This window comes from Oryctolagus cuniculus, chromosome 1 (genome assembly GCF_051225735.1).
Source record: "Oryctolagus cuniculus isolate XC-2025 breed Fujian yellow rabbit chromosome 1, ASM5122573v1, whole genome shotgun sequence".
Lineage (NCBI taxonomy): Eukaryota > Metazoa > Chordata > Mammalia > Lagomorpha > Leporidae > Oryctolagus > Oryctolagus cuniculus.
Window position 1 is genome coordinate 226,762,480 of NC_142867.1, and position 17,185 is coordinate 226,779,664.

Genomic DNA, 17,185 nt, shown 5'->3' on the forward strand with positions numbered 1-17,185 from the left:
AATCCCACTTGGTCTGGGTGGATGATCTTTCTGATGTGTTGTTGCATTCTATTGGCGAGAATTTTATTGAGGATTTTTGCATCTATGTTCATCAGGGATATTGGTCTGTAATTCTCTTTCAATGCTGCATCTCTTTCCAGCTTTAGGAATTAAGGTGATGCTGGCTTCATAGAAAGAATTTGGGAGGACTCCCTCTTTTTCGATTGTTCTGAATAGTTTGAGAAGAATTGGAGTCCGTTCTTCTTTAAATGTCTGGTAGAATTCAGCAGTGAATCCATCTGGTCCTGGGCTTTTCTTTGTTGGGAGGGCCTTTATTACTGTTCCAATTTCTGTCTCAGTTATGGGTCTGTTTAGGTTTTCGATGTCTTCCTGGTTCAATTTAGGTAGGTTGCATGTGTCCAGGAATCTATCCATTTCTGATAGGTTTCCCTGTTTGCTGGCATACAAGTCCTTGTAGTAATTTCTGATGATTCTTTTTATTTCTGTGGTGTCTGTTGTTACGTTTCCTTTTTCATCTCTGATTTTATTGATTTGGGTCTTTTCTCTTCTTTTTTTAGTTAGTTGGGCCAATGGGGTGTCAATTTTGTTTATTTTTTCAAAAAACCAGCTCCTCATTTGGCTGATTTTTTGGAATGTTTTTCTTGATTCAATCCTGTTGATTTCTTCTCTGATTTTAATTATTTCTCTTCTCCTACTAGATTTGGGTCTGGTTTGCTGTAGGTTTTCTAGATCCTTGAGGTGAATTGAAAGCTCATCTATTTGGTGCCTTTCCAATTTCTTGATGTAGGCGCCTATTGATATAAACTTTCCTCTTATCACTGCTTTTGCTGCGTCCCATAAGTTTTGGTATGTTGTGCTGTTGTCCTCATTACTTCCAGGAAATTTTTGATTTCTCTTTTAATTTCTTCTATGATCCATTGTTCATTCAGGAGCATGTTGTTCAATCTCCATGTGTTTATGTATGCTCTAGGGATTCCTGAGTTGCTAATTTCCAACTTCATTCCTTTATGGTCTGAGAAGCTGCATGGTATGATTCTAATTCTTTTGAATTTGCGGAGACTTGCTTTATGGCCTAGTATGTGGTCAATCCTAGAGAAGGTTCCATGTACTGCTGAGAAGAATGTAAAATCTTTAGCTGTAGGATTGAAAGTTCTGTATATATCTGTTAGATCCATTTGGGCTATAGTGTCGTTTAAATCTACTGTATCCTTGTTGATCTTCTGTCTTGTTGATCTGTCTATTTCTGAGAGTGGAGTATTGAAGTTCCCCAGTACTATTGTATTGGGGTCTAAGTCTCCCTTTAAGTCCTTTAACAAATCTTTTAAATAAACTGGTGCCCTGTAGTTAGGTGCATATACATTGATAATTGTTATATCTTCTTGTTGTATTGATCCCTTAATCATTATATAGTGTCCCTCTTTGTCACTCTTAACAGTTTTTGTGGTAAAGTTTATGTTGTCCGATATTAAGATGGCTACGCCCGCTCTTTTTTCATTTCTGTTGGCATGGTATATCTTTTTCCAGCCTTTCACTTTCAGTCTGTATGGATCTTTGTTGGAAAGATGCGTTTCTTGTAAGCAGCAAATAGATGGGTTTTGTTCCTTAACCCAATCAGCCAATCAGTGTCTTTTAACTGGACAGTTCAGACCATTAACGTTCAATGTGACTAATGAAAAGTGGTAACTTTGCCCTGCCATTTGCCAAAGATAAGTTATAATATATGCTTTGAATTCCCTGTGATCTTTTGCTGTGAGGTTTCCTTCCTTTATCTTCTTTCATATGGATGACCGTGTTTCTGTGTTTCTGTGTGTAACACATCTTTAAGCATCTTTTGCAGGGCTGGACGAGTGGCAACAAATTCTTTCAATTTCTGTTTGCTATGAAAGGTCTTTATTTCACCTTCATTCACAAATGATAGCTTTGCAGGATAGAATATTCTGGGCTGGCAGTTTTTCTCTCTTAGTACCTGGGCTATGTCTCGCCATTCCCTCCTGGCTTGTAGGGTTTCTGATGAGAAGTCAGCTGTGAGTCTAATTGGAGATCCTCTGAGAGTAATCTGACGTTTCTCTCTTGCACATTTTAGGATCTTTTCTTTATGTTTCACTGTGGAGAGTTTAATTACAACGTGTCGTGGTGAGGATCTCTTTTGGTCGTGTTTATTAGGGGTTCTTTGAGCTTCCTGTACTAGGATTTCTCTGTCCTTCTCCAAACCTGGGAAATTTTCTGCTAATATCTCACTAAAAAGGCCTTCTAATCCTTTCTCCCTCTCCATGCCTTCAGGAACTCCTAGAACCCGAATGTTGGGTTTTTTAGTAGTATCCTGAAGATTCCTGACAATATGTTTTAGATTTCTAATTTCCTCTTCTTTTCTTTGGTCTGACTGTATCCTTTCCTGTTCTCTGTCTTCTAAGTCCGATATTCTCTTTTCTGCTTCACCCATTCTGTTTGTAAGGCTCTCTATTGTGTTTTTCATTTGATCTATTGAATTCTTCACTTCATTATGATTTCTTGTCACTATCACAGTTTCCTGTTGTACTAGTTGTTTTGTTTCATTTTGATTCCTCCTTAATATTTCATTTTCATGAGAGAGATTTTCTACCTTGTCCATTAAGGATTTCTGTAGTTCAAGAATTTGTTTTTGAGAAATTCTTAATGTTCTTATCAATTTTTTGAGATCTGCTTCTTGCATTTCTTCTATCTCATCATCTTCATAATCTTGAATTGGGGTGTCTTTTTCATTTGGGGGCGTCATGGTGACTTCCTTGTTTCTATTATCTCAGTTTTTGCGTTTGTTATTTGGCATATTGGAGATATTTGGTTTCTTCACTGTGGTGCTTTTTCTTGTTATACTATGACTCTAGATTAAGTGGACTGTCTGTTTTTGATGGAGCCTTAGAGGCTTGAGATGGGTGTGGCCTGAGAGTTCTGTTTGGTGTGCCAAAGGTGACACTCCCAGGTTAGGCATGATAGATCTCTCTCTCTTTCTTTCTTTCTTTTTTTTTTTTTTGATTCAAAAGGGAAGTAATTCCGCACAGCTAAACGAAGTTGGAGATAGTTAGCAGGCAAATGATATACGCACAGGAGCCAGAGAGTGGAAGCTCTTTCCCAAGGACCACACAGGGAATCTGTTCGGCCCTCAGAGTGGGCTCAAATTCTCCTTCAGCCTCCCACTGGGTTGCCAAAGTTATGGAATTGTAGTGTCTCTGGAGAGTACTCACGTGAATTCTGTGAGTTCTCTCCCCCACCGTCTCTGTTTTCACAGTCTCAGTTCAGTAGCACCACAAATTTACTAGGTCCTAATCTCCTGTTAATTCGCCCTGCCCAGAGTCAGGTTTTTCTGCTAGGCTCAGGGCCGGTGCAGACCTGAGGTCGCTCTGCTTATGATGTATGTCCAAGATGGCACCTGTTCTTTGTCTTGCTCGCCCTTGAGAGGTGAGTGGAGAGAGAGAAACCCATGTCCGTAACAGTCACCTTTTTTTTCTCTCTCTCTTCCAGTTAGCCTGGTGAACTTCCCCCCCCCCCTCGGGGGTCGTTCCCTCTAGTCTCCTCTCTCCGCTTGCCTGCCGGTGTCTCGGGCTATTGAGGTTCGGCTCACCTCGCGTTCCAGTGCTGGTGTGTTGAGTCTGCCGCTGGTGTCCCAAACTGTGGGCTCCCACGCTCTCCACGCAGGTCCACTGTGAATCACGCGTTCCGGAAGAGTTTCTTCTGCTGTTTCCTCCCCTACTCTTCCTTGAACCCGCAGTATCTCCACTTTTATTAAACTGTCTCTCCCCGGACTATCAGTGTGCTCCCTTCCTATTCCGCCATCTTGCCTCCTCCTCCAACAGGCCAATGCCATCCCCTTCTACATCTATTTATATGATCATGTTGACATCTGAAATGTCCCCCTAAAATATATACAAAAATGTGGCCCCTAAAGTTCCCCAGAACTCCCATCTGGGGTGCCATATGATATCACCATATGCTTATTAATAAATCCCCAATATTAGTAAGTCTGAGAGGGTTCTTGCCTGATATTTAGAGAAGAATTCTAAATATCAGCATAAATAAATGAGGCAGCTTGGTACACCTGAAGCTTTTATTTAGTGTGAAAGATGCATAGGAGAGTGAGAGCTTTATTTAAGAGAGAGAGGTAAATCTGGGTTCATACCGAGTGCCAGCAACCAGCCACGTCTAGGAGCATCGAGGCCAAGAAGCCTAGGGTGGGTGGCTAGAAGAGAAGGAGAAGGGGTAGACGCACCGTGTCCCAGGCTTTTATCCAGCTTCCAAAGGGGAGTGGTTAATTAACCTGATTGGCTGGTGGGCACTCAGGTGTGGCCAGATAGGGGCATGAGGTCACACAGGGGCATGCGAAGCTATCAGGTAGGGCGTGAGGTCACACAGGGGCATGGTGAAGGCATGGTCTTCCAGCTCACAGACCTAATCAGTGTTAGCCTGTATGCCTGCCTACTTCATTTGTTAGAATCCTGCTTCAGAGTCAAAAACGACAGACAAATAGATAAGGGAGAGCCACTCTGAAGATGAAAATAACAGACTAAAATAATGAAAATATGATTTAATCCCACTTCACAGGTAGAAATAACAAACAAATAAGGGAGATCTGCTCTGAAGATGAGAATAACAAACTAAAATAAAGTATGATTTATATCACACTTCTTCTTCAGCTTGTTGACATGATAGATTACATTAATTTGTGTAGGGCCTTTGGTGCAGTGGTTGATTCTACTTGGGGGTGGGCCTTGTGGTATTAGTTGTGGTTAAGTTTCTGCTTAGGATGCCCACACGCTTTATCAGAGTGCCAGTTCAACTCCTGTCTACTCTGCTTCAAATCCAGCCTTCTGCTAATGCATATAGGGGGCAGCATAAAAGAGCTCAGCTGCTTAAGCCCGTGCCACCCATGTGGGAGACTCAGAAAGGGTTCTAGGCTCCTGGCTTTGGCTAAACCCTGTTCTGGGCATTTGGTTAGTGAATTAACAGCTGGAAAATTGATCTCTCTCTTTTATAAATAAATATATATATAATCTATAAGTAGATGAAATAAACAAATAATAAATACTTTTTAAAGTCAGTATATGGGATTCCTGTATCCCATATCAGAGAGCTTTGCTGAGTCCTAGCTCCTCTGCCTGTGGGACAAATTCCTGCTAAAATGCACCCTGGGAGGTGGCAGGTGATTACTCAAGTATTGGGTCCCTTCCACCACATGGAGGACCCAGATGGACTTCTGGGCTCCTGACTTCAGCCTGGTCCAGCCCTGGCTACTGAGGGCATTTGGGGAGTGGGCCAGCAGATAAAAGAGAACTCTCCCTGTCTCTGTCTCTCCCTTTCAAATAAAGCAAATATTATGGTTAGTGGTGAGTTAAGACTGTGATTATAAGAGTGGATTAAAATTATGTCTTTGCAAATATTAATGAAAAGAAGAATCAGATGGGTTAGTAGATAGTCAAGGGATCCCAGTGGAATTTGGGGTATAAAATACTTGCTTCCTTCCCTAAAACGATATCTTTAGGAAGAAAAAACAGGCCATCCCTCCATCCTCCTTCCTTCAGAATCTCCAATTTTACCATGAGAATAGCAAGGGAGCTACCCCTGAGCTCCCACCCTTAGCAGGCAGGATAAAATGGAGAATTGTAAATGAGGTCTTTTGGTGGTTTTTGTCCTCACCTGGTAACTAAATGCCAATGTGGTTGTCAGTTTTTTTAATTGTACTTAAGCCAAATGCCACCAGTCCCCTTTTGGTTGTCCTCTCTTGGAATTCCCCTTCCACACAGCTCTGACTGGAGATCTTTGATTCTAATAAATACTTTTAAATCTCTTTGCAAAAAATAAAAGAGTGGGAAAGAGAGGGGTTGGGAGAGGGAAAGCAGGAGGGTGAGAAGTATGGTTTTCTACTTAGAACTGTACCTATGAAGTACATAAATCTCTTCTCTTTATATTAATAAAAATAAAAAAGGAAAAGAAACAGAGCTGCATTTGGTTTAAAGAAAAGTTTACATTAATTATTATTATTTTTTTTTTGACAGGCAGAGTGGACAGTGAGAGAGAGAGACAGAGAGAAAGGTCTTCCTTTTTGCCGTTGGTTCACCCTCCAATGGCCGCCGCGGCCGGTGCACTGCCGCCAGCGCACCACACTGATCCGATGGCAGAAGCCAGGTATTATCCTGGTCTCCCATGGGGTGCAGGACCCAAGTACTTGGGCCATCCTCCACTGCACTCCCGGGCCACAGCAGAGAGCTGGCCTGGAAGAGGGGCAACCGGGACAGAATCCGGCACCCCGACCGGGACTAGAACCCGGTGTGCCGGCGCCGCAAGGCGGAGGATTAGCATAGTGAGCCGCGGCGCCGGCCGCCTTATTTTCTTGTAATGTCTTGGTTTGGTTTTCATATTAGGGTGACACTAATAGAATTGTTATTAGAATGAGGTTGTATTCTTCCAGCTTCTATATTCTGGAAAAGATTGTATGTAACTTCTATACATTCATCCTTAAATGTTTAATAGAAGTCATCAGCAAACCCATCTGGGTCTGGTACTTTTATTAATTAGTAAGTCAATTTTAAATAGATATAGGTGCATTAGTTTTTTTAAAAATATTTTGTTTATTTATTTCAAAGTCAGAATTATACAGAGAGAGGAGAGGCAGAGAGAGAGAGAGAGAGGTCTTCCATCTGATGGTTCACTCCCCAACTGTCCATAAGGACCGGAGCTGTGCCAATCCACAGCTGGGAGCCAGGAGCTTCTTCCGGGTCTCCCATGCGGGTGTAGGGGCCCAAGCACTTGGGCCATCCTCTACTGCTTTCCTAGGCCATAGCAGAGAGCTGGATCAGAAGAGGAACAGCTGATACTTGAACTGGTGCCCATATGGGATGCCGGCACTTCAGGCCAGGGCGTTAACCTGCTGTGCCATAGTGCTGGCCCCAAAGGTGTATTAGTTTTTTAAAAAATAGATTGATCTATTTATTTGAAAGTTAGAGTTACAGAGGGAGAGACAAAGAGATAGATCTTACATCTGCTGGTTCATTCCCCAGATGGCAGCAATGGCAAGGGCTGAGCCAGGCTGAAGCCAGGAGCCTCCTCCGGGTCTTTCAGGAGCACAAGCACTTGGGCCATCATCCACTGCTTTTCCAGGCGTATTAGTAGGGAGCTGGATTAGAAGAGGAGAAACTGGGACTGAAATGGGTGCCCATATGGGATGCTGGCGTTGCAAGCAGTGGCTTTACCCACTGTACCACAGCACTGGGCTGATATAGGTGTATTAGTATTGTCTATTTCTTCTTGGGTGGGTTTTAGCAAATTGTGAATATGAAGGAATTGGTCCATTTCATCTGTGTCAAAATCTGTGGGCACAGAAGTGTCCATAGTAGTCCTTCATTATCTTTTTAATATTTGTGAATTTGTGAAGATGTTCTTCTATTTATTTCTGATATTATTGTGTTTTCTGTTTTCTTCTCTTTTTCTAAGCCTGGTGAGACGCTTATCAATTACTGATGTTCTCTGATTTACTGTTCTCAATTTCAGCTCTAATTATTATTAATTTTCTTCTGCTCACTTGGGATACAATTTTCTCTTTTTCTAGTTTCCTAAAGGTATAAATTTAGATTATTTATTTTAGATTTTTATTCTAAAAGAAGCTTAAAATCAAGTAGCATTTTACAGATCACTCTTTTTGGATGGGTCCAGGATTCCTACTTTTGTGTAAACTCTGTCTAGTTTCACAGTGTTTCTCAAGGTTTGGCAACTGCCTTCATTACTAGACTGGCTTGAAGCTATAGGCTTTTCTATTTGAGTTCACACTTTCTACTACAGATTTTACAAGTAATTTCTCATTTTTTGTTTGTGTTGGTTTCAATAATCTATTTGAAAAATATTCCATTTGACCTTTTCAGCTTGCCATCATTGAAAAAGTTGGTCCAAGCTATCTAGTTCGACATTACAGCAAATTTCTTCATCATCTATGATATTTGTGTCTTGTACAGGTCTGTGAGGTTTTTCTTTCATGAAAATTAGTCCCTCATATCTACATAACCTGTGTATTTGCTTTCAAATTTCCCTCTTCCATTTTTCCTTTTTTCTTATAATTTTTTTAAATTTTTCTTTAATTTTTCCCACTTTTTAAAAAGATTTATTTATCTATTTGAAAGCTGGTTACATAGGTAGAAGAGGAGGAGAGAAGACAGAACTTCTGTCCATTGGTTCACTCCCCAAGTGGCTGCAATGGCCAACTTGGGCTAGGTCAAAGCCAAGAGCCACGGGCTTCTTCCAGGTCTCCCACGTGGGTGCAGAGGTCCAAGCACTTGGGCCATCTTCTGCTGCTTTCCCGGGTACATAAGAAGGGATCTGGATCAGAAATGGGGCAGCTGAGACATGAACCAGTGCCCATACATGATGCCAGTTTCACAGGCAGCAGCTTAACCTGCTGTGCCATAACGCTGGCCCCTTCCTCTGTTCTGTGTCCCATTCTCTGATGATTTGAAGTCTAACATCTTATTTTATATTTTCTAACCACTGCTCCTAATCAGTTTCAATGTGTAACTGGAAGTATAATTTTAATTAAATTTATTTTGAGATAACTGCAGATTTAAATGTAGTTATAAGAAATAATAGAGAGAGATACCATGTATCTTTTGCCTAGTTTCCCCTAGTGATAACAACTACAAAATTGCACAGAATCACAACTGGGATGTTGTCCTGGGACATTGCCATCATCCTTAAGCCCCCTCTTACTGTCTTTTCATAGCTACATTCATTTGCCTCTTGTCCTTGCCCCCAGGTAGAGTCAAAATCAAAATGGAGTGAGTGTGGCTAAAAGCTAATTGCCGATCTCTTGCTTCTGTACATATTAGCGTTGCTTGCTAATGGCTAAGGATGTATCTTATGAAACCATGTGGACCCAAATCACAGGGAACTAAATTGACAGAAATGTGCCCTTCACTGTTATCTTACAACCATAACTTGGATTTGTTATGGTTCCTGGGTTTGTTATTGTTAACTGTTATCTTACAACCATATTCCATGTTTTTTTTGTTGTTGTTCACTGCATACCAGGGGTTCAAAATGTGAGGCCTAGTGGAAGAATGCTATAAAAAAAACTGTGTAACTCGCTGTTGGGACCGCACTCTGGTAAGGAGTGTCAGTCCTGATTGGTTGCCTTGCCTCTCATTTTCAATAAAGTTTGTGTGTGACTGTCACTGGTTTTTGTAATATTCTATTTTAGCTGACAAGTGGATGCCACAATGGGACATTTCCATCATCATGAAGCCCTCTAATACTGTCTTTTCATAGCTACATTCATTGGCTTCTTGCCCTTGCCCCCCTCTTAAATACTGTCAATCACTAATTTGCTCTCCACTTCTATCATTTTATCATTTTAAGAATGTTATATAAATGCAACCACACATCTATAACCTGCTGGGGACTGAATTTTTGAACTCAGCATAATTCTGTAGAGATTAACCTGGGTTGTTGCATATATCGATAGTTTATTTTTTAAAAAAAGATTTGTTTATTTGAAAGGCAGAGTTGCAGAGAGACAGAGAGGTCTTCCATCCGCTGGTTCACCCACCAAATGGTCAAAATGGTTGGAGCTGCACTGATCCGAGGCAAAGATCCAGGAGCTTCTTTCAGGTCTCTCAGGTGGGTGCAGGGGCCCAAGGACTTGGGCCATCTTCTACTGCTTTCCCAGGCTATAGCAGAGAGCTGGATCAGAAGTGGAGCATCTGGGACTCAAACTGGCACCCACATGGGATGCCAGTGCTGCAGGCAGCAGCTTTATCCACTATGCCATGGCAAAGGCCCCAATAGTTTATTTTTTAAATTGCTGAATAATATTCCATGGTATGGGCTGCCACAGTCTGTTAACCATTCATTGGCTGAAAGACCTATGTTTTTTCCATTTGCAGTTATTACAAATAATGTTTCAGAAGATGTACAGAATTGCACCTGTTTTAGTGTTAACATAAGTTTTCATGACTTTTTGGGATAAATGTAATTTCTGGATTATATGATAGTTGCATGTTTAACTTTTAAAGAAAACCCCAAACTCTTTTCAGAATAGCTATATTATTCTCTAGTTCCACCAAACAAAACATCAGGGATAGATTCTCTGTATCCTTATGTCTGTTTGATGTTTTTTACTTTTACTTTTTATCTTAGTCATTTTGATAGGCATGTAGTCAAGTGTCATTGTCATTTTAATTTACATTTCCCAAATAGCTAACGTTGTTCAATATCTTTTCAGGTTCTCATCTGCTGTCTGTACAAATTATGCTGTGAACGTCTCTTCAAGTCTTTTGCTCATGTTCATATAGCATTGCTTACTTTTTGCCGGTGAGTTGGGGCCATTATCTATGCATTCTGAATATTAGTCCTTTGTCAAATGTGTGGTTACAGATATTTTCTCCAACTCTGTAACTTCTATTGTTATCAGAATCCTTTAAAGAAAAGTCTTAGATTTGATGTGTTTCAGCTTATCAATGTTTCCTTTTATGAATCACTTCTTGTTTTTGGTCTCAAGTCCAAGTCCTGCTTGCCTCGGGCTTCTTACCTTTTTGTTACGTGTTGGCACCTACAGGCCTAAGCACAGTTAAGAACAATTCTGGGCTTCTACACTCAGGCGTGGGTAAAATCAACAGAACAAGGGTCTGCTCTCAAGGCCCAGGCAATGGCGGCATGGCCATGTTTCTAGAGAGGCGTCCGGTACAAAGAATCACAAATTACAATGACCCCCTATTTCTCACTGAAGACACCTGATGCAATAGCATAATATAGGCATACGTTTAAAGATCCAAGAGAAAAGCTTTAGAGCCTAAAAGTCTATATAGTAGCAAATCAGCAAATTATCCACCAAAGTGAAATGCAAATAGTGTTTTCAGATAGATACGTGCCCACAGAGCCTCTCTTCAGCTGCTAACTTACAGACCCACCACTGGGTTGATCTCTTTTTGTTTATATTTATTTATTTATTTGTAGTCAGAGTTACAGAGAGGGAGAGATCGAGAGAAAGGATAATGCTTTCTCCCTATTAACTTTTTTTAGAGATTTTTTTGTATTTATTGACAAAATAATTTTACATATTTATGGGGGATAATGTAATATTTCAATTTATACATACATTTTAATGATCAAATTAGGATAATTAGCATCCAATGCATCATATATTCATGGTTTCCTTGTAGTGTGAACATTCAGAAGCCTTTCTTCTAGCTATTTAGAAAAGTACAGTATGTTATTATTAACTATTATTACCCTACTGTACAATAGAACACCAACAGGATTGTTTTTACAATAAGGAATTATTTTTTAAATCAATAAATGTAAACCTTTCTGAGGTTTTATATATATATATTTTTGAGAGAATTAACTTTGAAGAAGACCCAAGAATGGTACGTCTTTTGTGAGCCCTTAGACATTACTATAGCTTATGAGACATAGATAATATCCTCCACTTAATACATTAAAATGAGGTAAATCTTTGCAAACCAGTTTTACTATTAACTTTTCTAATCCAACTCTTTGAGGGCAGAGGTCCTATATGGGAAGTTAGTGCACAGTGACTCTGTTGTTAATTTAACAATTAACAGCCTTATGTATGATGTCAGTGATCACCTGAGGCTCTTGACATGAGCTGCCTTGGCTGTGGAAGCATTTTGAATCTACTGACTCCTTCCATATTTAGACAAGGTCATGAGCAAAGTAGAAGTTCTCTCCTCCCTTCAGAGAAAAGTACCTCTTTCTTTGATGACCACTTCTTTCTGTTGGGGTCTCAGCCATAGAAGTCCTTCTTGTAGGACATTTTTTGCCATGGTGTTCTGGCTTTCCATGACTGAAATGGTCTCATGGGTTTTTTCAGCCATACAAGAATGCCTTAAGGGTTGTTTCTGAGGTCAGAGTGCTATTTAAAGTGATTGTCATTCTATGAGTCTGTTGTGTGGACTGCTTTCCATGATGGAGCATTCACCCCTTTTTTTTTTTTTTTTTTTTTTTTTTTTTTTTTTTTTTGACAGGCAGAGTGGACAGTGAGAGAGAGAGACAGAGAGAAAGGTCTTCCTTTGCCGTTGGTTCACCCTCCAATGGCCGCCGCGGCCGGCGCGCTGCGACCGGCGCACCGCGCTGATCCGATGGCAGGAGCCAGGAGCCAGGTGCTTTTCCTGGTCTCCCATGGGGTGCAGGGCCCAAGCACCTGGGCCATCCTCCACTGCACTCCCGGGCCACAGCAGAGGGCTGGCCTGGAAGAGGGGCAACCGGGACAGAATCCGGCGCCCCGACCGGGACTAGAACCCGGTGTGCCGGCGCCGCTAGGCGGAGGATTAGCCTAGTGAGCCGCGGCGCCGGCCCATTCACCCCTTTTTAATTCTATTAGTATTATCAAATACTTAGTCCTATTTATATGATCACTTAACACTTAATCCTATCCCCATGCTCACTCTAACACTCAAAATGCTATTTTTAACACCCAGCTTAAGGGAGTTTGGGATCCCATGGTAACATTTTTGACAAAATAAAAGAGGAAATTGAAGAAAAATAAATCCCACAGTAGAATAATACAGAAAGGAGAGCAAGGGAAGAGAAGAATAAAAATCAAAACTTAAAATTTAAGCAGGAAAACATTTTAGAAAGAGAAAAAATAAGAAATTATAAAAATCCTCAATAATGAGAAAGTTTAACTAAAATATAAGCCTCCTAGTCATCTTCATTCTCTTTCTCCATTCTTTCCCTCTTCAAATGCTTTCAACACCTGTCAAATCATTTAGGTATTCAGCAGTATATTGTAATTAAGAATTCCAGAGGACCAGTCTTCATAAACAAAGATGGTCAGGAAATGTTTCAAGCAGGATTTGAAAGGTGAGAAAGTAGAGAAAGTGATGGATCTTCCAAAAAAATAGAATAGAAAGGAGGAGTGTTGTGATTTAAGCAGAAACAGAGCCCCTTGTATGTAAATATTCCCAATAGCCTTATCTCACCAGGTGTGAAATGACGCCTCCAAGAGACTGAGTGTTCAGCAGAAACCCAGAGAAACTGGGTCCACGTGCGTTTGTCACAAGGGCCAACTTAGGATCTCCTCCTGCTCATGAGCTTCCTCAGGCCACGTTTCAGGTCTTTGTTTCTCAAACTGTAGATAAATGGATTTAGCATGGAGGTCAAAACTGTGTAGACAACGGTTGCCATGTGGTCCTTGACAGTGTAGGTAGACACGGGTTGTAAATAGACATAGAAGATGCTGCCATAAAACAGTGTTACCACGGTGAGGTGAGAACCACAGGTGGAGAAGGCTTTGTGCTTCCCAGCAGCAGAAGGAATCTTGAGAACTGTGATGAGGATTCGTGTGTAAGAGAAAACAATGCATAGGAAAGGGGTCACCAAAACTACAGATCCTTCTGCCATTATCACAGTTTCATTGACAACTGTGGGGGAGCAGGACAATTTCATGAGAGGGCTGAGGTCACAGAGGAAGTGGTGGATAACGTTGGAGTCGCAGAAGGTGAGAAGGTTCAGCAGAAGTGTGTGCAAGAGTGAGTGGAGGTGTGGGAGTGAACAGGAGAAGGCCACCAGCAGGACACAGCGGCGGTGGCTCATGGTGGTAACGTAGTGGAAGGGGTCGCAGATGGCCACATAGCGGTCAAAGGCCATGACTGCCAGAAGGCAGCTGTCGCTGTTGCCGAAGGCATAGATGAAGTACATTTGAGTCAGACAGTCCGCATAGGAGATGGTCTTCCTTTCTGACAGGAAGTTCGCCAGCATCTTGGGGACGATGGTTGTTGTGAACCAAATGTCAGTGAAAGACAGGAAACTCAAGAAGAAATACATGGGAGTCTGCAGCTGGGGGTCAGAGCAGATAGCCAGGATGATGAGCAGGTTCCCTGTGATGGTGACCAGGTAAATGGTAAGGAAGAGGACGAAGAGTGGAGTTTGGTCCTCAGGCCTGGAGGAAAGTCCCACAAGGATGAACTCAGAGACACTGCTGGTTTGGTTGACTCTTTCCATTGGCTTGTGCCCTGTTCCTGCAAGCAGTTCTGTAACTCACAGAATGAGAACTCTGCAAGTCTTCACTTCGTGTGTGAGGTCACAAATATCTGCTGTGCACAGGCAGCTGTCAGCCGCATGATCTTCGATGTGCTCGCCCCTGACCACATCTGGGCATCATGAGGGCTCTGTATCAAAGCTGGAGGCACAGAGAAGCATTTCTGCATGAATCATTACAAGTGGACCCCTCTGATTCTGAGTCATTCCTGTTTTATACAAACTACTAGTCTCCTACTGGGAACAGCAATGGAACAGACACATTCTTGACTTGTGGAGCTCATGTTCTAGTTTGGGAGTTAAGTCATCAACAAACCAAATATGTAGTACAGTGTTAGGCAGGGATGAATTTGGTGACTAAAGGGGATGGGGATTGAGGGTGGAGGTGTTTTTGATAGGGAACGAACGAACGACTGTAACCTCCCTATCAAAGCCAATCACTTGTATCATGCTGAACTTCAGCTTTGTATTGCCTCGGAAAAAACAATGGTCCAGCAAAACGACTCCCAGGGTCTGTAAGAGGACTGCTGAACTCAGCTCAGCAGAGTGATTTCATCTCCTCTATCTTCAGTGTGCATGAGTCCTGGCTTTTTTGTAAACTATCATTCGCTTCTTTATCCCCTAACCTAAGTCACATTTGTATAGAATGAGTAGCCAATTTATATTTTTGCTATCTTCATACGTTTTTATAGATAATGTGGAAAATGTTACCTTGCTTTTGTAGACATATTTTTCAAGTTCTATCCAGTTACTTAGAGAAAGGCATCAAAGTGGACACCATTTCTTTCTACCACAAACATTCCTGCAATGAAAGTTCTTGTACAGCAAGTTGTTAAGTCAGTTTTTCAGAGTTGGCATGTTTATCTGTACCTTGTGACTAGATATACTACACAGTGATTTTTAATAATTTTAACATATGGGTTACTTCTAATATAGTTACTTCTAATTACTGTTGACTACCATAAAAATCTCAATAATGAACATATTTGTTTATAATAATTTTTGAGAGCATGTTCTTTCACACATTATGGATAGGTCTATTACATTAGAATTATCACACATTTCAAAATATAATTTTCTTTAAAACCAAATATCTACATTTTCATTATTAAGTTACTAACCTGCTTGAAATCTGTTTCCTCGTGTGTAAAATTGGACACAAATATCCACATTGTCACAGGATTTAATGAGGTTATATATTTAAAAGACATAGAGGAGGGTCCAGCGTGTTGTAAACACTCAGAATGAGCTGTTGGTCACCATCAACCCTTGAGTCATCTTCCCTTACCTGTCATTCCTGTATGTTCCAACAGCTAATTAATTTGCATATTCAAAATATTGTATACCTCAAATTATCAGACTTATTTCATGATTTTGAAAGTTTTTATAGAAAAAAAATATTTGCTGATCCATTAAATGCTTTGAGTGAATGCATAATCAAGGTTGATCACTGTTACTTATTCAAGATCTATTAATTGTGGACACACGCTCAGCATCTCACTAAATCCCCGATAAGGGATGACGACGCGTGCACTATTACTACTGCCACTTCATACCAGCAGAGTGAGGTAGCGAGAAGTGAGGGCGTTGTGCATGGAAACATGGGTTAAAGTCCCAGGGGATTCACTCAGAAGCCCATTCTCCTAACTGTGATTCTATAAATCTCCAAATTTTGACAAAGATACAAATGCATGGATGTGCATACATAGGAACTTCAAAAAGTTCATGGAAAATAGAATAAAAATATGTTAATTTTGGTACAAAAAGTTTTGAAATCCATGCATAGTGTTTTCATAATACACATTTGCATACAAATTTTGAAGACTCTGTTGATGCACCAAAGTAAAATTGTCTTTTAATTTCATTTTCTGTGAAATTTTTGAAGCTCCATTACAGTATATGAGGGAGTGTCAAAGAGTTCATGGGAATGAAAATAAAAAATGAGTTCATTTTGATGTGAAAAATTTTTGAGATACATACATATAAGGAGTCTTCAAAAAGTTCATGGAAAATGAGCATTGTAAAAAAAAAAATCAGGCAGGGACCCATTTTCTTGTCCCATGTTCAGAATATGTCGTATTGCAAGAAAGGCAATGTGTCTTTCTATATTGAGCAGGTCATGGCTTTTGAAAATTTGAATATGGGATCAGCATTGTGGTGCAGCAGCTTAAGCTGCTGCCTGTGACACCAGCATCCCATATGGGCACAAGTTTGATTCCTGGCTCCTTCACTTCCCATGCAGCTCCCTGCTAATATACCTGGGAATCAGCGGTAGATAACCCGAGTACTTGGGCCCCTGCACCCACGTGGGAGACCCTGATGAAGCTCCTGGCTTTGGCAAGGCCCAACTTTGTCTGCTGTGGCTATTTGGAGAATGAACCAGCAGATGGAAGATTTCTCTCTTTCTCTATCTCATTACTCTGTAACTCTGCCTTTCAAATCAATACATAAACCTTTTTTAAAAGAAAGAAAGTTTGAATATCTATGAATGACTGGCTAAAATAAGGTAGAAAATTTGTGGCCATGCATGGTGGGGGTGTGTGGCATTGGTAGTGCACAGGACAGACCCTGTCTGATTCCTCATTTTTTTTTTTTTTTGAATAGCAAGTGAGAGAACATGTCTGAGAGTAATTTGTCAAACACAAACCAGTATTTAATAAAGGGGTCATTCCTGAAAGGACTACCTAAAGTTGCAGAATTTAAAAATAAAGCAAATTTGGATTAAGTGATGTTGGCTGCTTCACAGCACACGTGTGAGGATGACCTTTGCTGATGACTAGGGTAAAGGAATAAGGTTTGGGATGTCTGAGTAAGGGAAATAATTACCAGTGTATGAGGCTGCAGAGATTTTCTGCTGAAACCAAAACACGTGGCAAAGATGGTCTGGAGGCCAAGTTGGGTGGACCTACATTTAAAAGCCAGATAGGGCCGGTGCCATGGCTCACTAGGCTAATCCTCTGCCTGCGGTGCTGGTACCCCAGGTTCTAGTCCCGGTTAGGGCTCCAGATTCTGTCCCGGTCGCTCCTCTTCCAGTCCAGCTCTCTGCTGTGGCCCGGGAGGGCAGTGGAGGATGGCCCAGGTCCTTGGGCCCTGCACCTGCGTGGGAGACCAGGAGGGGGCACCTGGCTCCTGGCTTTAGATTGGCGCAGCACGCCGGCCATGGCAGCCATTT

General features: G+C 41.2%; 1 protein-coding gene and 1 non-coding gene across 3 annotated transcripts in view; one reads left to right on the forward strand and one right to left on the reverse strand.

Moving 5' to 3' along the window:
* LOC100357943 (uncharacterized) overlaps positions 1 to 11,941 on the forward strand; it is a 159,691-nt gene extending 147,750 nt beyond the window's left edge. The window contains exons 3-4 of the transcript XR_016211705.1: positions 9,511 to 9,630; positions 10,235 to 11,941. This is a non-coding gene — a transcript (uncharacterized LOC100357943). The remainder of the gene's footprint in view (positions 1 to 9,510; positions 9,631 to 10,234) is intronic.
* A 31-nt stretch (positions 11,942 to 11,972) lies between these two features.
* Positions 11,973 to 17,185, reverse strand: part of LOC127489783 (olfactory receptor 1L8) — a 277,026-nt gene continuing 271,813 nt past the window's right edge. For both annotated transcript variants that reach the window (XM_089302178.1, XM_089302186.1), the window contains one exon: positions 11,973 to 14,155. In XM_089302178.1, the coding sequence (XP_089158304.1) occupies positions 13,045 to 13,977 (933 nt within the window). In that variant the 5' untranslated portion in view covers positions 13,978 to 14,155 and the 3' untranslated portion in view covers positions 11,973 to 13,044. The remainder of the gene's footprint in view (positions 14,156 to 17,185) is intronic.